The sequence below is a fragment of the Colletotrichum chrysophilum genome (genome assembly GCF_026319265.1).
Source record: "Colletotrichum chrysophilum strain AFK26 chromosome Unknown scaffold_128, whole genome shotgun sequence".
NCBI lineage: Eukaryota > Fungi > Ascomycota > Sordariomycetes > Glomerellales > Glomerellaceae > Colletotrichum > Colletotrichum chrysophilum.
This window is the reverse complement of record NW_026517415.1, coordinates 96,122-121,246: the sequence shown is the minus strand read 5'-3', so window position 1 is coordinate 121,246 and position 25,125 is coordinate 96,122. Positions and strand designations below refer to the sequence as shown.

General features: G+C 51.7%; 1 protein-coding gene and 1 non-coding gene across 2 annotated transcripts; both read left to right on the top strand.

The window, feature by feature from the left end:
- Nucleotides 1-6,919: 6,919 nt before the first annotated feature.
- COL26b_011061 lies at nt 6,920-7,014 on the top strand. Its single transcript has one exon. It is a non-coding gene; the product is annotated as a tRNA-Met (tRNA).
- A 10,124-nt stretch (nt 7,015-17,138) lies between these two features.
- On the top strand, nt 17,139-17,525 carry COL26b_011060 (uncharacterized protein; the record flags this gene model as incomplete). Its single annotated transcript, XM_053183740.1, has 1 exon — nt 17,139-17,525. The coding sequence occupies one exon, from the start codon at nt 17,139-17,141 to the stop codon at nt 17,523-17,525; it is 387 nt and encodes a 128-aa protein (XP_053032327.1).
- Nucleotides 17,526-25,125: the final 7,600 nt, after the last annotated feature.

Genomic DNA, 25,125 nt, shown 5'->3' with positions numbered 1-25,125 from the left:
TGAGTTTATGAATGAGAGCAGCGCAGACATATCACTCATATCAGTAAAAGGAGACTGTCCATGATCGAGAACAAAGCAAAAGTGCTGGCAGCAACACTTCAGTCTTTGCTTTTTGCCCCTCGCGCTTCATTGGTCAAAATAAATGAAACATACTTTCACCCCATCAACATGAGAAAGGTGTCCTCATCTTCCCATGCCGCTCTACGTCTTGGAGGCACCCACATCGCAGAGTACGACGCTTTGCTCGGCTCGCCGAACGATTCAGCCGCAATCATGCTCAGAATCTCTCGCTTTCGGCTCACATATGGCCGAAGTAAACCTTGTCAGGGTTGGTGGCGTGGTGACGCTTGATCTAGATATGGGCTAGGTATTGAGAGCTGCAGCTGCAAGTAGGACTATGGGAATGTAACAATGCTTATAGAACCCGCAGGCCCCACGGGGGTCAAGTGGAAAAAAATGTTATGTTGGGTACGCGAGCCAGCTTGAGTTTGTTTGTCTGTTCGCCTCGCAGCGAACCTTTGGCCCACGTGCGGAAGCTCGGGTCTACTCCAAAACGATCTCATTCCGTGCCAGAGACGACGTCAAGCAGAGCCAGAAGAAGGAGCGGAATGTGTAGAGAACGTTTTGCGCACCTGCCTAGGTTTCATAACAAGGTGCATCATGTTCTCGTTGGAAACCATATCCTGCAGCACTGTCCAGCTTTGAAGAGTGCGAACCGTTGACGTGTAATGCATGGAAGTGACTGTGCTTGCAGTGCTGGCAGTGCGGCTGAAACCTGCAACGGACCGGATTCGTCTGAGGTTTGAGGGCCACCTGCCGACTTTTGCGCTCACATTTGTCGTGGAAGCGAACGTCTAATTTTCAGAATTTCGTCCGAAAGAGAGCGTCTCTCTCAACCTCCGATTACTGGTTCTCTGGGCCTGACAATTGCATCAACATGAATGCCTCAATCCTCATGATCCAGACCAGTTTGTCGTCTATCACAGTCCCAGGCTTAAGTCCCAAAACACCGGAAACACACCACCCTTGTTGCATTATTGGATGTATCCGCAGACGGACGGAAACGAGAGACTGAAGTCTGGGATGGTATCAGTTTTGGCCTACACGGTGTGTGAACGGCGTGTAATATCCTGGCGAGGGCGTCTGCGATTTCAGCTTCCCATTGAAAGGAACGTTCCACTTCCTGCTTCTGCCTAGACATCATTCCAACCGAGGCATCCTTCGAAGGATGTTCCATATACGCTATTTGAGCTCTTGCTTTAGAGCTGCCCGACTTGGTATGAGTTCTATGAGATAATGTGTCAATCATACTGGGCGTTCGAGTTCTTCCCTACTATAAAGGTGATTAGAAGTCTTCATCAATCATTTGAACCAATGGTTGTCTTCGCGCATCGTGCTCAAAGTTTCAACAGCCAAGTCGAAGCCTTCAGCGGTGATTTTATCTGAAAATATGATCCTCTTCGAAGTTTCAAATAAGAGTCTTCAAAGTCAACCCATTCAAAGTAGTCATGCAAGAAGTTGAAAGACCTCGAATGATCTGACCGAAGCTCCATGATCAAAAACCTGTTGAAAGACATACTGAGGTGGAGTAGATGGCCGACCAGCTTGGGAAGTTTGGGCCCTATGTCGTTCATAGTGACGGCAAAGAAATCTCGCCAAATATGTAGCAGTCTCTTGTTCCGGTTCTCAATGAAAGCAGCGCCGTTAATCGCAATTACATATGCTTCAAGCCATCATTCCACCTCAGTGTTATGGACGTTCTAGTCAAGACAGATATCTTTGAACTTTGACGAAATGGTGACAAGGTGCCATCACAAATTTTCAAGAACATCACCTGCTGAACACTTCAAAAAGCCAGTCGAAGACAGTTGACCAGTTTAAGTCCAGCAAATTCAGTCAATGAGCAATGGTCCACCAGCAGTCTTCCCATCTCCGCTCCAGTGACTTTACTTTTGCCCCATCCTAAAAAGGCCTTCTCGGGGTGACGCAGGTCTTCGTTGATGCATGTCAATCGGCCGAACACTGAGGTCATTGATTTGACCCGGCGCGCCGATGCCTTCCCGTCCATCGGCCAGCTCCAACCTGGAACGTCCAGATTGTTGAAGACCCAGCTCGTACATCGTCTGCGTTCGACGTTGAAAAACCGATCCAAAAGTTCTCTGCGGCTCGTGATCCCGCTGATATGTTTCAAGAGGTAGTTAGATACTCAGTCTGCTGGCTTCAAGTTCTTCCATCGCCGGGATCGGGACTGAGTTTCCTTACCACGGGATTGGATTTCATGACAACCTCGATATTTGCCTTTGTATGGACCAAGAAGTCATTTTCTGCCTTAGAGTAGCCGAATATGCGCAGGGGGGATGTGGTGATATACCTTACTCAAAAAGAGGTGCGTTCTTATCACCCACACGAGCTGTTCCAGCTTGCAAGTTGTCAGCCACCGTGGAGAGAATACAAGACTGACCTCTGCCTTCCCACTTCTAGGCTTTCCAAGCATCCTCCTGGCCGGATAACTCGATGCTCTACTTGGTCACACCGCTACCCATCACCAGAATGTTTGTCGACGTTTAACCAATTGCTGGCACCCCTGAGGGCTTCAAGTGATTTAGCAGAGGCTCCTATAAGCAACATACCTGAAAATCTCATCACGATGATACAAGGGTTGATGATTATGTGGAAAACTGCGCGCCATATTTCATAGAGTCATCGCAGTTGGAGCACGTAAAGGACCGACTCCGAGAACGACTCCTGTGAGTACCACCATGACTGAGATGACAGTATGGTCATGTTGTTGACCCACAACAGGAGCCTCCACACCCGCATCCTCCGCGTCCAAAAGGGGTACCTCCAAGGGATCTGTAGTCTTGTCTGTGCTATTGTAGGCCGATCTGGTAAAACTAGACATGTTGGGATGGGCTGGTCTAAGACTGGACTTGGTGCGATGGATGTGGCGTAAAATGGGAAGGCCGAGTGAGAACCGGCCTCCAATCTTTTGACATACTCGATGAGTCTCTTCATGACTCCTCTCAGCTGGAGACATGCTTGTCCCCACGCGGGTTCTGACAAGAGGGCAGGCAGAATTCGATGATGCATTCAAAGATATCGTTTGAACCTCAGGACCCAGCCGTGATGTTTCCTCAAAGCAGGCTTCTACCGACCATCGCATACAGGCTTTGCCCCTCATTGCAAGTCTTTTACTTCGAACTGAGGAGGCGATCAAAAAGTATGCGTATAAGCTCCTTGGACTGTTCGATGACATTGATGTCGCATGAAGGTTCTGCGGACGAAAGTCATCATCGTTTCACTGGGTCTCCGCCCAAATTTGTAGATTCAGGTGTTTGTGCTCTGATTGAAGTCTCTTTTGTGGACGGGGAACCTCTTCTTCACCTGTTCCCAGACATTTTACCACTTTCGCAGTTGGCGAGGAGTTTCTGAGTACCAGTCTTTCGTGGCCACACCCCACAGACCGGGGCGACAAGCCACATTCATCAGAGCAGTGCTTGGCTACAGAGTTTGATATCTTACAGGTATTCCTCAGGCGAATCTCCGGGCAATCTGCTTCAAAGCTGGCTTCATTAATCCGGCTGCTGTCTTCAGGAGATGTCAGTTTACAGATGTAACCAACAGAGCGATATTTACCGAAGAAGACAAGTTCGCCGGGAATGTACGGGTTGCAACGAATTGTAATGAACTAAGTCCTTGAGAGCCCTTGAAAGTAGATACATCGAACGATAACTGCTGTTGTCACCAGTCTGAGGACTCTGCTCATGTTCTGAACCGTGAGGTTAGCTGCAACCTTAGACGTTGTCTGTTTTCTTCTATCCCTTATCGGGGATTGGACCTTAACTGGGGTCCGGTTTTCTGCCTGATTTGGAGTATTGAACTTTTCCACTTTACCTAGACGCTGAAAGGAAGATGTATGCGTGGCTGACCAGCAGAGAACATGGAATTTGTCGGTGGCTTTCTCCCTAAGGTGATAAGATCCGGGAGCGCTGTTCTCTGCCGATTCCATGATACGAGTACGCATGACAGTTTAGTACCAGCGGATGGTCAATATTCAGCAGCCGGATGATGATACTTCGTCACATGGCACCCTATCAGTCAATCTTGCTTGGAACTACCCTCGTCCTATCTGCAACATCTCGAAGTCACCCTGCTCCCCGAGCAAGACCAGCATGAAGTTAAAGCATATTCATACAAACTCCGCTCCGCTGTGTTCATCAGCAGGCTTGCCGCCGCCGCTATTCGTCACCCGACCTGAGCAGCGGCATACGCCACGTACTTTCCGCCACGAATTTTGCGTTGGATCTCCGCGACGTGGTCTGGTAAACGCGCACTGCTTCATCGGCCTCCAGCTTTTCAATGGTACGGGATCAAGCTGTTCGTACATGCTGAGCGGCGGGATCATGCCCCAGATCGCTGGCTAGACAAACGAGATGGTGCCACAGGCTGTTAAATTTGACCATGACCTTGGAAAACCCATCTACGGCATCGGTGAGACCGGAACGCAATAGCAGGCTTCCAGAAGAATTAAAAGTTGTATGTAAATCATGGTTCATCATGCGGGAGATGTCTCCTAACAAGTCTGCCCGAAGCTTCATATGCGTGCTTGCGACGAGCCGATCGGGGAGGGGCCTTTGAATTGGACGTTAGAGGGCGACGTTCTTGGCGGTAGTCATCCCCTTTGCACTGATCAACTAGGCCGTTTCGCCCTTATTCGCGCGGAAGGCCAGTACATTTTCATGTACCGTCGGTCATGGAACAGCTTTGGCTGCACTGGATCCATTTCCCGCTGCATCCATGTTGTATTCCAGTTCCGTTACATTCAGTCTGCCCCAGCGCGTGGGAAGAAGAAGGGAGCTATCGGGCTGGGAAACCAGGACGAGGAGTGCTGGCGATCATCGAGGGGTACTCTGTTTTCATCAAACATCAACAGTCTAGTAATCATCATCGTTCAAGCTCACAGGGGACTGTCGCATTGATTCACGGGATGCGTGTTTTCCTGGGGTATTGTAAGCATTCTGTAGTTTGTCTCTTATTCATGGTCCCTTCGTTCTCTCACCATGGATCTGTCTCACCAAGAACGCGTTCGGTGATCGAGGCGTCGTCACCGGAGGCTCGGTCTATAGTCTGTGTAACAGCAATCGTTTTAGAAGCCGCAACCACTAGGACATGGCTACAGAAAGGTTGGATTTCAGCAATCATATTTTACTTAGCTTGAGGAAAGTTATGTTCTGGCCCGCTGCATGGGAGCTGTATGACAAGAACCAACATGTTGCTGAATTAGGCTTTCGATGAAAACCTGGACGGCAGTACCAATGCGACGGAGGCGTATTTGAGCAGGGCACGTAATTATGCCGACCGTGACGGAGGTCAGAACAGCGATAATGCGTGCAAGTGAAAGGGGGAAGATAATGAACTAAACATTGAGAATGTGGTTTCTACGTACCGGAGCGAAGACTGAAGCGCCCATGAGCAGACTAGAACGGAGGTGGACGGGGAAGTAAGAGCTAGACCCAAGGATGCCGCCTCGGTTCAGTGATAGAGCTGGTGGCCTCATTGCAACATCTGAGTCTCCACCCCCACTAGTTGGTATGCTTCAAGTATGGCTCTTGGGACGAAGGATTCAGGAGTTGAGCCAAGTGACTTCACTGCTCAGCAGAAACAACAGCTTCAGAGAATAAAGCAATTATGGGAGTCGTTTTTAACAAGTATGAAGTTCAGACGGCCAGTTACCAAGATCTACACGAACAAGCAGCCCGCCTTCTGTAATATCCTGTCCAAAAGATTGAATTCGAGAGAGAATATTCGACGGAACCACCAACGAACCACCAACGAAAGCCATACAGCAGGGATCTCAAAGCATGCCCGTGGCAAACGAATAAAACGACCCGCGTCCGGGCGATGAAGCAAACAAGATACGAATGTGCTGGCGTTAGAACGAAAATAATTGAGAATATCTTGGACAGGAGCAAACGTGTAAAGAACGAACAGTTCACAGGCCTCGCGTCGGCTGTTCGAATCCCTCGCACAGCCCGCGTGCTCCAGGCCAGGCCAAGCCCGACCCGATTCAACCAACCCGGTTTTCAATGGCTCGACATCAGTCTCGTCATCTCTCTCAGAACCAGAACCGCAATTACAGACAGAAAAGAAACGTACAGCGCGCAGCGCAACTTGGTTCAGACGACCGAAAACAAATGGACCCAGCCGACGCATTGCGGGCAACTCGACTTCAACTCCAAGAGCAGCAGTGACGGTAGGATGCAAGAAGCTCTCTGTTGCTCGTCATCCTCAACTTTTGACTTCGGACCAAGCCCCAGGAGCGCGGGCGGTTAAGCTGCACCTCCATTTGATTTGGGATCAAGACACCCGTCAATGTGTTGGGCTTCATGTCCAGAATCTGTCTGCAGAGCTGCCGTCTTTGCCCTCATCGTGTTTACTTCTCAAGCGCAACTGTGGCATAAATCTCCACGAGTCGATCCCATTCCATCCAAGACAAAGCGGCGGGATCGATGCTGCCCCAATGAGAAAACTGAGGAGAAGCACACGGACAGGTTTTGTGGAAAGTTTGGCCCATATTACCCAATCAAGGTCCCAGACGGATGATGGGGGCACTTCTGAACGAGCCCCTGGAGGAGGCCGTTCCAACCGGCTGCCAAGCTACATCCTGGATCAACTAGCGAGAGACATGAACAGAACCCGTGTCTCTATGTTGCAAGAATGAGAATGGAGGCTGAAGTGAACACACGAAATGCCATCACAAAGGTGCCTGCAGCTGGCGAGGTGGCAGCCAGCAAGGTTCGCGAGAGAGCTCTGAAGCAGCCCATCAAGTGCATCAAGCCCATCAAGTCCATCCTTGACTCACATTCGAAACTTTCAAATAGTGATCTACCCATATCTTCTAGCAATTATCAACGACAAGGTCTTCGTAGCTCAGTCGGTAGAGCATCAGCCTCATGGCATTCTTAGTGTGGTGATGGTAGCTGAAGGTCGTCAGTTCGAGTCTGACCGGAGACAGTTTCCTTTTTGCTATTCTCTATACTTTGAATTATGGTATTAGCCTTCGAATTATTCTGAAGCTTGACTCAGATTGTGATTTCGATGGCCGTGATCGGTGCGGTTGAACACGCTTGGCGATGGTTCTGTTCGAATACCTTACATCAGTCAGTTGATGACGAACAGGGAAAAGAGAGAAGAAATGGATGACCCCCAGCATATCATCCAGCGCGATCGGAACCTTCTGGGGGAAAATACCGAGCTGCGTATCGCTCTCTAAAAGAGATCTCGAGCCCTACAATTCTTCCAGTGGATCTTCATCTTTCAGTGAATATGTAGCCAGTGGGTGCCTTTCAGGTAAAAATGCCAGGTAAATAGGTGCTGCTAGCCAACTTGTTGCGGAAGACCACTCGGGGCAATGAGTTGGTTAGCTTGACGGAGCCGACCGAGAAGATGAAGGCGAATCCAGGCCGGTATCAGAGTTTGTATGCGGGCAAGAAAGACTAGAGAAAGTGGTTGTCGTTGACGTATCTGAGGTTTAATATGAGATTGACCCCAGCCAGGTGGCATATGATGCTGGCCATCGCACAGAATGGCGCGACGGCGTCCTTTGCATTTCGAAAAGCTGATCACACGGAATTAAATGACGATTCACGACAGGGTCTTGCCAGCGCAAAGCGGCGCCAGAGATGTTGGGGAGAGTTATGGCCAGGTCAACCCGCTTTGGGCGCATTGAATTGCGAGCCTGGGTGGCACGAGATGGGGTAGTGACGCCTTCGCTGCAAGGGGTTACTTAACACGAAACTGGCCGTTGAATTAGCGCAATATGTGTTGTTGACGAGACCTACGCACGGGAGATATGATTTGTCTCGAGGAGGAAGCTATTGACTCCCAGCTTTGATTTAGTGTTGGAGATGAAGAAGTAGTCCCAGATGATAGGAGAGAGAGGAAATAGTCGTAAGAGAGGAAATGAAGCCCAGAAGTGCAAAAACACTATATCATAGTCTCAGTAAACTGTCAAGCTTCCTTTCTTATCGCATCAGTTCTTAACCAGACCTTTCTTGAGCAGACTTTTCTTTGATGCTTACCTATCTGGAATGTGCCTTTTGTTTTTCACTTCACTTTACTCAGCAACGGTGACGATTTCACACAAAGGTTCTGCATCCTGCTCCTCCCATACAACCGAGGCCAAGGTGGAGTCTCGAGTGTTAGGAATCTCAGCCCTCGCAACGCCTTTATCATGGCCATTTCGGTGAGTGATCAGCTTTTCTTTCTGCTGGATTGGACCAGAACTTCCGGGGCGATAACTTGCTCTAACAATGCCAATGTGCCCCTTAACAAAGACTCATTCAAACCACCAAGCCTCCAAGGGGGTAGGTCGACGGAGGGACCCATACCTCACAAGCAGCTGTGTGCATTGAGTTCCATAGCCACGTGACCTGCTCTCCTTCATTGTAGATAGTTGACTGAATGTGATTCACTGGCTGAGAAGACTTGAATCTTGGAATTGCGTCTCTTTCACCTTGTCCTCTGTAAGGAGCCCACAATCAACCAAACCCACAGACACCTGAATGACCACACTTCAGGTATCTGCATAACTTAGAGTCTCGTACGGAAGACAGCTCCATAAATTGAGAGTGGGTGTCCCACTCAGGAGACGGCTGCAACTTCCAGCATGGACAGATGGGCTGGGCCCTCCGAGAAAGTCTTTTGGGATGCCCGCGCTACGTGCCATTATCACGCTGCTGCTGTCTTCCGTATGCTGTGAAATTAAATGCAGCAAGTCTTCAGCCCGCGATCGGATCGCATACTAAGTCCAAACTTATCCCAGACAAATAGGGCAGTATGAACGAAAAGGAACCACCAAGACCGGCGGGAGACGGGGTTACAGCTAACCAGGTGACACCCCATTGTGGCCAACAGACAACGGCTGCGCACAATGCCAAGCCCTCAGACTATCTCCTCCGTATGGAAGCTCTGTATGATGATTGTTGTCGCAATCCTCATGCTGTTCGTCTGAGTAATGTAGGACTCAAAAGCCAACTTCCGGGCCGGACTTCCGGCCCCCAGAGACTGGTTCAGAACCGGTCCTTCCAACTACGAATTAGCTAGGAATTCAACCACCCTCAAGCTAGCTCTCTTCAGATGCTGCAGTCACCAATGACTTCTCATGCCTCATGTGCAAGACTTCGCGATGCCGCCTGGTCGAAGAACCGCCTAGAGGCATTCGCGCGCAAGCAGGCTAACGTGTGATGACAAGGAATCATGGTCTGCTGAATGTTATGGTTTGTTTGAGGTTGGCCTCCAGGACATACGATATGCCCGTTGACAAGATACGCGAGTAATCCACGATTCACGACCCTTGAAGAGATAGCCCCTGAAAAAGCAATAAACGTACAATGGGCCGCTGGACGAGGACAAAGGATACTCTCGCACATGATGGGTGTTTTCAACTTGGGCCAATGGTACCGCGCCCTGCTAACGAGTTGAATTCGGAAACAATCATCCCCAGTCAGCTCTGTAGCTCGTGATGTCAGTCGAGGCACCGGTCATTGGGGGGCGGGGCGGCACCCACCAATTCTAGGCTGCACTTACCACCTGCCGATTTTGAGCAACTGTCGATTTTTACTCCGTACCTCCTGCCAGCTTGCGAAACCAGTACCCAGGCACGCACTTGCTCAACGCTTTCCAAGCACGTGACTTTGTGCCGCCTCCGCGCCGCCTCCGCGAAGGCGACGCGACGAGACCCGCCCCGCAGTGCAGAGTCCAAGAAACTAACTGTCATCACCGACGATGCTTGCTAGTGGCTCAGACAGAGAAAGGCCCTGTCCAAGACCTACCACGCCACTATCCGGCGGGTTGATGTCTTAACTTCTGTTGCCCCATGGGAACATCCCAACTCAAGTTCAGCTTCCACCCTCGGTCGATATCAGCATGCCTTGCTTATGAAGTTTTGCCACACCACCGCATCGCACTGCAGCGATTCAGACCAACTAGATATATCCCCCAGAATGTCTCACCTTAGTCAACTTCCGCTTCCCACACCAAAGTTGGCTGTCGCCGCCTTGCCCGGCGGTACAAATCTCTCGCTGCATGCATGGTTCGAGGAGGTTCGCGACCTCAGATTTCTTCCACCTCCGGACCCTCTACACCGAGCCGACCTTCGCCTCATGAACACGCAATATGGGAAACCTGTGTCGAATGGGTTCTGTCTGCTGGCCCTGCAAAACCGCATACGCTGTGCGAAAGATGGAACTGCGACTCACTGGTGATGCAAAAGTTCCGTTCTGTTGTGGACTCTCTGCCGAATCCACGCAGAAGATTCTCCCAACGTGAGACGTCTCAACATCAACATTTGCCCGTGTTGTATGTGGCCAATGGTTATGTCGTCACTTGCGCCATTGTCGTGATTGCGACTGAAATTCACGAGTGTATCGACGCCAGGCGGCTCAATGCGAGATATTCCCTTGCGGAATACACCGCTGGATCTCAGGGAAGAATCATACCCAGGGCTATTGGTCAAGTCCAGATTTTTGTAGTTGTCGTTCCCGGCTCCAACGATTGCACTTGAGCACATTAGAGGAGCTAGACGAAAGAGCAAAAGTCAGCAAACGCAAGATAACAGACATAACTCGGGGGAGGAAACGATGAGATTTCCATCATGACAACTTTGCTGGCCGTTAATATGATTATTGTGCGCAAGCTAGTTGTATAATCGTACCCTGAAACCTGGTTCTATTTGGTACACTGCTGGGTTTGGACTGGTGGATGATACCTTATCGTCTTGTTGACTACCAAGTAACAATTGAGGGAACTATTGACTGCATTCGAGGGCTGTTCCAATAACATTTTGAGGTCATGTCAAAGGAATCCAAGGTGATTAAGACTCAACAGAAACTTGCATATTTCGGCCACAAGTGCATGCTTCAGCCACAAGCGCATGATTTGACTGTTGAGAACCTTCATCATACCGGAAGTCTCTTTTACTTCTTTCCCGTTCTATTCCGGGACTTCTTTTTCAGCCCCGCTGCCATCATGCCTCATCGTCTTGTTGTTCCATCTTCATCGCATGCACAACCCCCTTCGCCTACAACCGAATCATGTGTTCGCAACCGAGCCGTGTGCTTGCAGCGACCAATAATCGGCGATGTTTTCACGGCGCCGATATGGGGTCACCGACCAAAATGGATAACCCACCTATCTGTTGGCGGGAACTTCTCGTCAATCTGGGTTTCCACGTTCATCTAGAAACTTCGCGGCAATTTTTGGAGCGTCCCGCTGTTGGATGCATGATCTACGGCTACTGGAATGGTGCCATACACTACCGTGTTCGACCCCGACATTGTGTCGCCATATCCCACCTGCTTGGTCTGCCTTTGTTGCTACTGGCATGTTTCAGCGGCATCGAGTCCACGAGGAGAACTTTTGTACAAGATCTGCTCCACCAGCTAGTGTGGTGGCGTTCCCAAGCTAACCTTCTTAATTCTACCGACAAGGAAAAGGAGAAACAAGACTTCTGCTGAGATGTTTGGCAATGGGAGGCAAAAAGGCTCAAGCTAATTACGAGTGCCCAGTAGAAGTGCATTTCATAGCAGGCCACCGCTTTCAGTTGATCTGTTTGAGACCATGGGACTTCCTAGATGGGCATTTGCGACTAGAATATCATTTTCAGCTCCTCTACTCGTCCATCACTTTACCCGAATCGTCTCGCCTTACAAACAGTGTCCTGCCTCTGGTTGAAACCGCTTCAGCTCTGTCACAAACGCATTGGCATCTGGCCGTTCTGAGACCCGCAGTTCGCGGACGAGGCGGTGCGGCTGCTAGACCGCGGAGGACAAGCGACGTAGCCCGTGCAGTGAAAAAGTCAGTATCTAACACGACAATTCAGACCAGGTTTTCATGATATCTAGCACTACCGATTCTGGCATTCACGAGGTCATAATTGCTCAGACTAATGATTTGATTCTTCTGCTCAGCTTCTGCCTATCAAGCAGCCTCTCCTGTAGACAAGCATCCTAGTCGATCCTCAAGCCTGACGCTCCGTCTTCATCTTACGCCTCGTCCCAAACATTGTCTGCCGCGGTATGCTCTTGTTGGCGGTTGCGCAGATGTGTGAAGCTGTGTTGCTCACTTTATGACTGGGTTTGCCTCTGTTTCATAGAGGATGAAGCTGTGAAGCAGGATTAGCCAGCAGAACGTTGCCCCGATCAGACACAGTGCTAGTGTTGCTGAACCCATGTTCAACGACATCTCCCATGTTTCGCTCTGCTTTTTGCAACCTCTAGCGTCGAATTCGCAATGCTTGTCACATTTTCGCTGCGATTGAGGTTTATGTTGCATAGGTAGTATTGCACTATCTCTTGGTTCCTCCATCTGCCGGTGTCATGGCGCATTCCTGCCCAACACAAGCCTACTCAAATCCTCCTTCTGAATATCAGCCTATCTGGCTCCGAAAGACCTCATGCTTCAGATGGATGACCGAAGAAGGGAGTTTCTATGTTCGATCTCGAAGCCTCAAGCGGCTGATAATAACACAGGAAGGAAGCCGGCTAGTCAATGGACAAATACTCGGGCGAATCCAAAGAGTCTTCTGGTATGATGAGACAGATTGCTCACCTGTTTGAAGTGTTCAAATGCTTCCTAGACGTGTTAGGCCCTGTATTGAAAGGTTTAAAGGAGTAAGTAACATGCCAGCTGGTGGACTTCTGACCTCTAGCGATGCGCGCCGGATTCATTTGAGGTTCACTGAACCAATGACATCCGCCACTACCACAAGTTGCCGCCAGGCAGACATATCCGCCATCTCCATATTGCTTGATAGTCGTCCGCAGCCTTTTGCACTCACTTCTTGATCCAGACCACTCAAACCCAGGCTGATCTGATCTTCATCCGGTTGAAAGCGAGACTCAGATTCGAGGCCGCCTAACGCGACCTCTCGACCGGCACTGGCGCCGATCGTCCGGCTGTTGGCTTCAGGGGTCTGTTAGTTGAAGTCAAGAAGCATAAATAGTGCACCTGGCACACGCAGCGAATGGCGTTCGGGGAGACTTTAGATCTAGCTGCAGCTGCCGGAATTGTCCGCTTCGTCAGCTCTGCGAAATCTCAGACACATCAGGTTAGTTGTTTTCACATTTGACCTGTGAGTCTCATGAACACAGAACCCGAACGGTGATGTCTAGGAGACTTGCTTTGTATTTCAGCGCAGACGTGGTGAATATGGAGCCGCGTTGATGATCCTACGAACACTGTGAATGAGTAGTGTCTGTTGATTTGGTTATCATACACGAGAATGACACAAATGTCTACTACCTGACACGGGCTGTCAAACATTACAGACAGCAATACCTTAGTCGCAGGTTTCACATGCATGGCGTACGAGCTACTTCTTCAAGAACCCTTGCAGGCAAAGAAAACACGCATGCTACCAAGCATCCTAATCTCCCTCCGGTTTCAGCAACCTGAGCATCAAGTTGTCTGATGGGCGCGCCCCGCCGACATATTCCCCCCATATGCGGTCTTCTCACGCGCCTCATGTATCTTCCCGCCTGTTGCATCATTCAAAGCCTGCCGAGTTGGACAGATCCTTCGTCATGCCGCCATGCAGCCACCGCTGCTGTCAAGGCCCTCTTGGAGTGCCAAAGGGGGATAACCAAGTCGGTCAGAAGCGAGGTGGAAAGATGAATATGCAGGAAAATGATGCAGGCAAGATGCAAATATCTGCATGCAATTGAGGTAGGTATTTGTTTCTTGGGTAGCCGCGCGTGTGAACAGAAGATAGCTAGGTGCCTCGCTTGGTATGAGTGCGAAAGAAAAGGAGAAGAGCGTCGGTTGAGTGATTAGCGATTGCAGTGCTCCATTCCCAAAGCTGACCCCATTCCAAGCTCGACATCTTCTGTGGTCTTTCCTCCCAAAGAGAACGAATTGATCATTCGAAGACTCAAGCACCACGGGTGTGTCTCTTTCCCTCCTGCAGCATCAATAACCACTCTGCGCGAAGCTGTCGCATGGCTTGACAATTAGTCTGACGGGTGAGATGCCCGAAGCATCGACCAAAGCTTGATTGCCTTGCCCAATTGCCTGATGCATCAGTATGGGTTGTGGTGACGATCGTGCGTCTTGGGTGGATGTGAGCCATGTTTCAATCACCTAGACATGACATCGGCAGATGCATTGCCATAACGATGCTCAGGCGAGCAAGAAGACAGCATGCGGGTTCATCTTTCTATCCACTACACTCCATTCCCAAACTCAGCATATTCGCTCGCTCTAAAACCTCTCGGCAGAATATGTTCTCGTTGCCACACGAATCAAGCGTAAAAAGATGGCTCGGTGTCGATTTCAAAGACTATGGAATCTTTGTGAAGTTCCTGCGTATTATTGGTATTCAGGTCGTGGAAGTGCTGCTTGCCGTTGGGGCCGATGGGATGGAGACGACGATTCTCAATGTTACCTAGAGCTCGCTTGGGGCTGTCCTGGCGTCGATGTAAACTCAGGCGGAGGGAGATGATCGTTTCGAATATGTGGAACCAGCGAAGGAGGGGACGGGAAGCGCCGGCTGTGTAGATCACCGACCGAGACGTATCGTGGTACGACCGACGAGCCGGTGGATCTAGAACAGTGTCAGTCAGTACAGAACAATCATTTGATATGAGCGACCGAAGCTGCTCACCTGGGATCATGATGAGGACTCGCGGGGTCGCATGCTGCTGGTGCGGTGTCATGGCAATGAGGAGGGTGGCGATGTAAGTCGTGGGCGCGGACTGCGCGTCAGGCCGGGCTGACGAATCGTGTGGAGAAATCTGCAACGTCTGCGAGTCGTCCGAGGCCAGTCAGCTTCTGCAACAAAAGACGATCTTCAGGGTAGGAAAAGCGTACGTATCAGGGCAGCGTGATGGGGATGAATGCCTCCGCCAGCAGCCAATGACGACAATCTCTTGCACAGCAACCTCGGTACGCAAACCCAGAGCTCTGGGCCACTCGGTTGCATTTTGCTCGTGGCTGATGGAAAGTGGCGGCGCCAGAGGACTTCTCGGTAGGTAGCATCGCTGGACAGCCTGCGAATCCATGTCCACGGCTCGCTGAAGCGCGAGTCAAAGTCGGGGAGAAGACATCCGCTAGAGCTGCATTGCGAGGGATTGGAGAATGTTGGGGTCTGCCATCGGTCTTCAGTGGACGCCGACCGCACCTGCGGAAGAGGAAGGTGGATCGGGGACGGAAGACGACTTCTCAAAAGAGGTAGACGATCTGGCATCGAAGGGGCTGGAAATTTGCCCAAGCTCTAGCTGGGTGTAGGCCCGTTGGCGAGTTTGCTTGTGGTTTGTTGGTTCATTGTTTGTTGTGTTGTGACGTCGAAAATTGGGGAGGCAAGTTTGCGGAAGGCGGGGAGGCGGGGGGTCTGCTCAGGGGGAGGAGGAAGGTACCGAGGGGCTGCTGTGATTAGGTATCCGTAGAAGCCGCAGTCGCCAGCCTGTGAAGACAGGGGCAACGTTCGCGCTGCCCAGACCAACTGACCCCTGTGTTTGTCGACGTGATTCAAAGATCCAACAACCAAGCTGTAATGAGAAAGGATGTGGAAGCCTGAATGGTGTTCGACCAGAGAAAAAGACTGCAACGGCAGGGGGTGGACAGATTGGGGGGCGACAGACCCCAACCGAGTGCTTGTCTTGCAAGGGGAACACCATGGCGAACATGCACCAACAGTTTCCAAACCAACAGTGGGCAAGGAGAAAAAACCAGCCTGGTGAGCATGGTGCAGGGTCGATTTACCCTCCAATTAGCCGCATGCAGGCAAACAAACAGCTGTACTGACCCCGACCCCGGCATGTTTGCCACGCATCCCCATCCCGGGGTTTGGGCTGACCTGACGACCCCTGCTCCAACATGGATTCGACGTTTTTTAGTGAGCATTGTCGAGTGGGGATGACCTGTTGGTGACTCTCTGCAATTGGACCTCGGACGCCTTCTGCTTGAGGCGCCGTCTGCAGTTCATCGGCTGATGAGCTTTTGCGACCGATGGAGCTGGTTCATTTCGTCTTCGGCTGCGCAGTTGGTGCAGGGTCTGGGCGCTGAACATGTAAGATGATTGGTCACCGCACTGTAGCTGGGGTGCCGTCGCCGCCAGACGCTTGATGAAATTGGCAATGCACACGGAGGATAGCACCTGTCGTAGCGCCGCCGCACTCAAGCTAGAACATTCCACATTGGCTACAGAAGTTGGACCCCAATGAGATGTTATGGAATAAAGGAAGTCCTCAGCAGACTCCCAGTCCTGTTGAAGTTTGCTGCGTGGGGGAAAGCGTCCACTGGAGGGGGACACGGACGGCCGAGGGCGATGCCGCGCAACCGTTCCAGTGCTGTTGGTGGGTACCTTAGGCACGTACCGATTCCAGGCCCAGCACCCAGCACCCACCACGCACCTGTGGTAACCTGGAACGTCACGTGGTAGGTTCTTTCAGTGGGTAGGTGCACTGTAGCTACACAGTGTAGCTCTGGGTAGCGCATTTCCCGCCGCCGTCCCTGTGAAGAAGCTGGTTCACGGAAAGTAGCAGAGCTTCGACCTCCATCAGGCTCTAGTCTCGAACCCCGACCTCGAGGAAAACTCGACCTCAACAAGAATTCGACCTGACAAGAATTCGAACCTAGGGTAAAAGATTTCAACCCTCAAAAATTCGACCCCAAGAAAAGTACGCCCTCGACGAGGCATTCAACATCTCCTCTCTCTCTTTTTCAGGAACCTCCAAGTAACCGCCAACATCGCATATCGAGCGCAGTGCTCTACTCGACACGCAGTGCGTCATCATCGTCTATATCGCACAGCAAACCCCAACGGACTTCACTTTCACTGCTCATCCCTCCACCAGAGTCCCTCCCACAGCAGCCTCGCCGGAAGACCCCGGCTAACCGCCAACGCCAAGCCAGCATGAAATGTTTGCTTGATCCAACATCGACAAGGCCCCTTGTATTGTCTGCCCCCGGAAGCCACCAGGCTGACAGTCTTTTGCAGCATATTAGAAGACGACAGGTCTCGTCGCAGCATCTTCCCACTTTGAATCTCTCCGTCTCCGCTGCCACGCTCACTGCCGACCTGATTCCCAATCCGACCGCCGCCTCCGTCGCTTACAATCTTTCTCAACCAACAGAACACAATGGGCTGCCCCGACTTCATCGGTGACCCGCATGACCCGAAGCCAGCACCTCTTGATCCATCGACCGAATGCCCCGTTTGCGCCATCAAGGCACGCATGGCCAACCCCGACCGCAACCCGACCTGGGGCCACCGAGACTACCCCGCCGACCGCCTCATCGACCTTATCATAAAATACACTCCTATTGGCCCAAACCCGATGAACAAGGCAGAGGAAATCGCCATCTGCGGTGTTGTGTCGACGTGGTGCGGCAGGTCTGAAAAGCGAAGGTTCAAGAGCTTGAGGCTGTGTGACGAGTGCTATGGGAAGCATATTGGCGTTCCCTTCCGCGCCGAGTCCGACTGGTTGCTCAACTCCGCGGCCGGCCCCAACGATGTTGATCGGTAGTTCGCGTGCATCGATTGAATCATGTGTATCTGCATTGTGGTCATTGTTGGCCTTATGATTCCAGCGAACGCCCGCACCCATTGCGTCCCAAGACGAGGCACCGAGTCTGCAGCTTAATACAAACCGGCTGGAGGAATGGCTCGCATGTAATCTTTAGTAATGACAAGCAGACTCCTCTATGCTCGTCGAGGACCTTTGCGATTGATGAAGTGTCAATACAGACAAGATCATCAGATCTTCAATTATCTGCTTCTCATCACCGCTCGCGTGAAGATGCTTAAGCCGATGACACCCCCCGATTGGATGCTCGAGGCCGAGAACATACTTTGGGGGCCGACAATGGCGTTTTTGCCAAACACGTTCTGTCGCTTGGAGAGACGCCGTCCAAGGCCCGAACTGAGAAATGCGGCCCTTGGAAAAAGTAAGTAACACGAGCCACTGGCTGAGCAGCTCGCAACAGGCCCGGGTACATCTCCCGTCATGGGCCTTCAGTGGACACATGCCGATTTCAAGCAGCGCCAAAGTCGAGCAATATCCACCGACAGACCATCTTGAACCACAAGCATCCAGGCAGGTTCCATTATTTTAGAGAAAACCGGGAACCAGAAAGGTGATTTTTGCGTGCTTGCATCTCGCGTGATGCCCATTCGTAAAGCCCGCCAAAGAATACCATCAAGTCATGAAGGCGCGTTATATGCGAATGATAATTATCGCATGTGTGTGGCAGCCATAGTAATGTGGTGTCTGTCCCGCGCGGCGCAGACCTTCTTTGCGTCTTTGACCACACCCCTCAGAGGACGACCAAGGTCTCCCGCAGCATGACAGACTTTTGCTGTGGCGGCATTGGTTTCCGTACTTGGTCCGTAACACAAGGATCTCTGCCATGAGTAACTTCGGTTGACAAGGTGACACGCCGGTAGAGGAGGCTTGGTGGAATGCTCGCGTCTTTGACGCACCGACCAAGGTAAATGGAAGAGGGGGTGGATGGGGGCAGCAGGCGAGCGACGCCTCCAATGAGATCTTGCAGATGGCCGGAGACCGAAGCAAAAGGCATGCCCCGTCTTGCGTTGAAGGGTTGAAGCGCCAAAAAGATCCATAGAGATGGCACTTGTCAAGGTTGACTCTGGAGTCACGTTAAAGTTTTCACATCAGGTCGACAAGGGAGGAGCTTCCGTTGAGGCAAACTGGGCAGGAGCATTTTTGAAGGGAATCGCGCAAGCTGAACACCTGTGTTGGGACTTGGAGAGACTCGCGGTGGTGGCTTGGCTGGGATTCTTGATGAAGATATTGTGATCGGAATAGATTGCTGTCGGGGACCTTCAAAGTCAGTACGCGGCTAGCATATCTGCAAGTGAGGGGGGAGGGGCAATTCAGCTGGAAGAGACTGAATCGGAGTGGGGGAACGTACCAGATTGACCACGCGTGGAACGAGCGGGAAAACCCACGGTTTGGTAAGAAAGAATCTTGTATTTCGCAAGTGTTTGTCTTTAGGGAAGAAGTTCAAGTCTGAGAGGGACCCAGTAAAAGGGATTGAAGGTAGGAAGGATAGCAGGTAGGAAGGCCCTAAGGGTGCCTGCCTACCACGCCTACCACGCCTACCACGCCTACCAAGCCTACTGTGACTAATATGGACCTGCTGCCCCTCCTTAGGCTAGAAGTGCCACACCTAAGGTAGACTCATGGCTCAAGCTGCAGAAGTTCCCGCTGATTCTCAGGTTCGAAATCAGTGTGTGGCCAACGGAATTTAGGTACGCTGCTATCGCCACTACCACCACCACCCGCATCGCCGCAGCCTTTGTCAACGCCATCCTCCCGTCACCCCAGCCAGCGGCGTTGGAGAACAAAAAGTAACACCCAGCTGAATTAAAAGCAAGCCAGATTCTTCTTGTGCTTTGTCGATAGACCCTTAGGCGGCCGTCTCGGATTTCCATGCTCGAAATCAAGCGTTTTCTGCGGAGCAAGATCTGTCGTCATCGCGCATAGAAGGAAGCGCCGGGAACATCGGCTTCCATCGTGGTGTCGTCAATCTGGCCGAGCTAAATTTTGATGGTTCGTACCGCGGCCAATCTCCCATTCGCTTGCTATTCCTTTAGTCTGACTCTTCACGTCTCAACGTATTCAGAGAACGAAAACCAATACTACCCTCGACCTTGCCAGCCCGATATGTGCAAATAGGTCGACTTCTGCCTCTGCATCCATCCCTCCCGGCTACGCTACTGAAGCCATTGAAATAATGGTCCCGCAGCAAAAGTCTCCGCCGAGGGCGACATCCTGAAGGCAAATATCATCGACCTCGTCATCGAAATGAATCTCCAGGACAACGCGTCCGTCGCGGAGGCGCCCAGAGTTTCGCTAAATAAAAGCTGGGATGCAGATTAGCTGAACTAGAGAGAGACTCCCAGATGCGCTCCTAGCCAAGGGAAGACACAAAGTACAACCTTGTAGCTATGGCTTTTGAAAGGCTTCATTTTGCTTTGGGTGCGGTGATCTAGGTTCGGCGAGCCATTCCACGATGCTGGTTTGTGCACCTGCCAGAACTGAGTCGCGGCTTTCCGTCAATGCTATCGATGCCGTCGCTTAAGGTTTCTGCTAGGTGGAGTCGCTGCCATTTGTCACTGCTAGTGGAGTCGCTGCCATCTGTTACTGCTAGTGGAGTCGCTGCTATCTGTCACTGCCAGTGGAGTCGCTGCCTTCTATCACTGCTAGTGGAGTCGCTGCTAGTCCTTATTACCACGACCACCTCGCGCTCCCATAAAGAAAATAAAGAAGAGTCTTTATCGCGAGGTCCTATTACTAATTTCCACCACCACCACCAAGACATGTGCGTTGTATTTTTTTTAGTGGTCATCTGAAGAAGCCATCTGATTTCTTTTGGCTTCCAGAGGTGCATATGCTAGTGACAAAGAGACGGAGGCTCCCTGTTACAAAGTGGCGTCAGATGAACTGGACTCCCTGCCATCTGTCGCCGCCACTACAGTCGCGAACGTCCCCGGGCCAGTGTGCCAGGAGAGACTTCGCATTTCGCCTACTAAAAATGAAGAGTCCAAACCAGTCAGAAGGTTCGTACCTCAAAGGGCTGTGCGGGAAGGGACGGAATAGCAGTTGCTGAAAACCGTCAGTTTGTTGGATCGGCAGGTAGTTGAGAATCAGCAGGAGGTAAAATCAGCAGCTTGTAAACGGCAGTTGCTGAAAACCCACTCCACTACAAGGTTCGCTTGCCCTGTCCTGTCTGGGGTGCGCCTGTATTATGTTTCTGCGGTTGCGCTTTGATTGGAACACCTTACCCAGAGCACCTTTCGAATTTTATCCAGCCAAGGCAGTTATCGCCAGCCAGACCTGATAGTTCGGGGTTCAAATCACCATTGACGGTACAAATTGCGCGGCGGAGTCTTGGCTTCTGGTCGGGGGCGGAGGGCTTGGAGGCTATCCTCCGCAATACCAGGAACGCGGCGGCGACAGTGCCCTCGCTTCAAGTCGGGGGGGGTTTTCAGCGGCCTCCATGATCCAGCAAACATCTGCCTCGCTTTAATGCATACGAGCGGGTTGCCCGGCGAAGCGTGAATGGAATCGGAAAGGAAAGCAATAGCGCCGCAGCTGAGAGGACGGCTGAGAGTCTGGGGAGGCCTAACGCCCAACGAACACAAGATCCGCATCGAAGGTTCACTGTGAAAAGAAGGCCGTAGCGCCAGTGGAGGCGGGCGATGCGCGGTGCAACGTGCTGCCCGAAAGCGGGAAATGGGCATGTGTTAATTGGTTGTCGAATCGAAATAGGGGAATCTGGATAGCAAGTTGCAGCACCGTGGCGCAGGCGCGCGGAAGTCGGCGAGCGACAATGTGGCGAGCTGGGGTTGCGGCCGGATGATCCAGGTTGAATTGTCGACGGCAAGTCTGACCCATCACTAGGAGTCGGTGGCGTTCAAGCATGAGAAACAAATTTGAACTAATTCTTATGGATAAGAGGCTCTGAGATAGAGCAGTGATTCAATCAACCTGGTGCGTTTTCTCGCGGCTTGGAAGCTGAGTGGAACGCTGCATCGTCATCTTGCATTGCAGGCGTCAGCCGGGCAAGAGCAGCGATGGATATCACCGAGCTTTTTGAAACAGCAAAGCAGAAGGGAGAAGGCACAGCTCCAGCTGGGAAAGAGGTACACCTGCCGACTGAGAAGGCACAGGAGATCCCCTTTGCTGTGATGCTCCCTTGCATTCAGCGATGTGTGGTAAAGTGGTTCTTTGCGGCGACGGCGGTCCTCTTTCTTTCTGACCTTTTCATACTTTCGCATAGCAGGCTACTGTCTCCGCAGAAGAAGAAGCTTGAATTTGGAACCAGGTCGGCAGTATTCAAAGCCTGGGTGCCGAAGTAGGCGCTGGATGTCGGCTCCAACCATTCCGATTTCAAGTGAGATTGGGAGCTCTGAGACTGCGACCGGATCTTCGAGGAAAATCTCGCTAAATAAGTGGCGGCGGATGGAAAGTTATAGAAATCCTCAATCAATGTTGCCGTCGTCATCGTCATGGTAGTATTCGTCGTTGGTCGCTGTGCTTACATGGTTGGACGTCTCTGCAGTGACGTGGGCTGAAGAGTGCACCTGCCACATGGGTTAGGCGCCGGCCGCACCCAGCTGGGCTGATTCGCATAGATCCTGCCTACTTTTTCACACCGACCCACCCAGCTGCACGCCACCCCCACCTCAATCACATATGACTGCCCCTCGTTCTATCGGGCAGTCACTAACAGACCAGGCCGCTCTTTCCCCTATACAACGCCGCAAAGGTGAAAGGAAGGCTGCCTGCCTACCTACCTTACCCGGGTGCTCCAGCACGCCAGCACGGTCCCGGCTTGCTTTCCACCTGATTCTCCTCCCACATCTTCCACATCCTCCTCATTCGTCACACTATTCTCCGAACGGCATCGTCGGATGTTGGCCATCCTACTCCAACTACCTGTCTCCACGCCTCGCGCCCACCCACCATAATAATTCTGTTGCCGACATTTTTACCCGCTTGGCCGGTCTGTTCGTCACTTCTCTTCTCCTTGTCTGCATTTTTAATCGGCTGCCAGGCCCCGCTCCCAGATTCTATCTTTCGACCGTTGGCTTCTGCTCAGCCGACCCTGCCTATCAAGCCACAATGGCGGAGTAAACGAGTCAATCCGACCAAAAGCTTCGGCTCTCGCACTTGTGTATCTCTGACAAAGCTTCGACGCTCCATCGCCACTAACCTCATTGACGGTGATTACAGCAGTGACGGGTTTTCGAGGCTGGTCCACCCGAAAGAAATGATGGTGACAACGCCAAACGTCCACTTTCACAGCGTGCAGAAATCTTCCAAGGGATCTCCTCATCGCAACCAACAAGACGGTACACCCTCGGCCGTTTTCCTACATCTGCTTCTCCAGCTGACGCTTGAAGGTCTGCGCCATGACAAGAGTACCAGGGGAAGCGACCTTGACTTCACCGGCGAAGGGCAGATGTATCTTGCTATTGAAGTAGTCGGCGACGGCCGGCTTTGACTACGGAAGAATGTTTGGGAGCTCGATGGATGGCTACTGCACTGCGCACCGTACGGATCTGTCGGCTTAACGCCGCAGGGAGGCCTCGCGCTTTGGCGTTTGATATGTCATGGCCTCCCCTCGGTTCTAGATAGCCTGGTGTATGATGCTTATGACTAGCGTCTTTTGATCTGTCTGCCAACCCTTTGGAATCCATCGAAGCTGATGATGATGCTCCCGACTCTGAGCCAACACCTTTCCATCCCAGAGGAGCCAGCACAGGCTGAGAAGCATCAGCGCGGCACGAATATGGCTAGTTTCTCTATTGGAATAGCGCGTTGAATACATTTTGCTCAGTCTTCGACGGTAAGTGGCTTTAGATACTTGCAATGAAGTCGATGCGCTGGCAATCTGACAGGGAAGCCTGATGCCCAATGTGCATGTGAGTGCTTACACGAGTCAACCGGATAGACAACAATCTCTCTGCCTTCGACGGCTGGCTCGAACTCAACTCATGCTGCTTGGTTCAAAAGTCTGTGTCTACGATAGGTGTCGGTCTCTATTGCATCGAGCCCATGCCGTCTGAGGCTGCTTGATATGGCTATGCCATTGTGGGTCACCATCGATGCTCTCGCTGCGACGAGATTTGCAAACATTCGAGACTGCAAAGTCACGGGCGCTGATGAAGATAATACCACAGGTCCAGTGTCCATCTCAGGCCTTCCAACAGTCAAATTCGCTCAGACATACAGCACTTAAGCTGCTGGCCTTAGATTGTTGCCTGCATGTCAGCCGCCCGAATATTGCATGTGGTTGTTGCCCCGTCCAATCTATGTTGGTAGCCTGCCCTGTTTCATCCGGCTTAGACGCATCGGCGAATTTCTCGAAACTAAATCTAGGCGCGGAGGGGTGGAAAAGACAGGTATGCGGTGTCTAGATGTGGTCGAGAGGTTGAGGGCATGCCATGCGGGTGCCGTGGCAGCGACAGATGGCAGCGACAGATGGCAGCGACAGATGGCAGCGACAGATGGCAGCGACAGATGGCAGCGACAGATGGCAGCGACAGATGGCAGCGACAGATGGCAGCGACAGATGGCAGCGACAGATGGCAGCGATAAATGGCAGTGAGTCTACAAGTAGGAACCTTAAGGGAAAGCATAAATAGTAGCGACTCCACTAGCGACTCCACTGGTAGCGACTCCACTGGTAGCGATTAATAGCAGCGATTCCACCGACGTGTTGACTCGGGGCCAGTGGAGATGTCAGACTTTAAGTGTGGATATTGTTGATATTGTTTATAAAATCTATGCTGCGTGCGCGGGAAAAAGTGTGGCTGCGTGAAGTTTCAAGGAAAGTGATGGCGAGCTGATCGGGGTGGTCGAAGGCGGGCTGGTGGAAGAAATGTGAGGTGTGCTCCAGGGCTTGGAGGGCGGGCGGGTATCCTGAGCAGTGGCAGCAGCAGGGCGGTCAGCACCAACCACACCATCGTACCTTTTGGTGATTAGATCTCAACATACCAGCCTTCTCGGCAATGAGCCGATGGACATTGGAAAATGAACGGGCTCTTTGCACTGTGCTGGTTTATTTGTACGGGCTCATGTGTTCTTTTACGGGTACCTCGACGGTCGACCTTGTGGAGGGTATTGGATGTGCGCATGTTGCCAACCAGCCCCCAACCGTCTAACTCGACCAAGAACTTCACGACGACCGATACGTTTCCAACCAGTCTTCAAAGAATGCGGATTGGGCCCCCTTTCCCATCCGTATCGATGAGATAGCTATGCTACTGGCGCATGCCCCTGCCAAAGAGTTACCTTCTTGCTGGACAGATTTAATTGAACGTGGCAGTGGTTGTCGATGGAGATGGTTGGGATCAAATTGCTAGGCACCCACCAGGCATTGGTCTCGCTGTAAGATACGTCCCTTTTAGCGGGTGGGTGCAGTGTCATTCATTACCCACTGAAGCTGTGGGTAGCGCACTTCCAGCTACGGGCCTTACCCACGCCCTGGAACCCACACCACCAAACTTCCCACGCCAAACGCCTGTCTGGCACTCCAAGGCACCGCGCCCATCGTTTTTATCTGCTGCCGCCTTCGGCTTTGAAGCTTGGA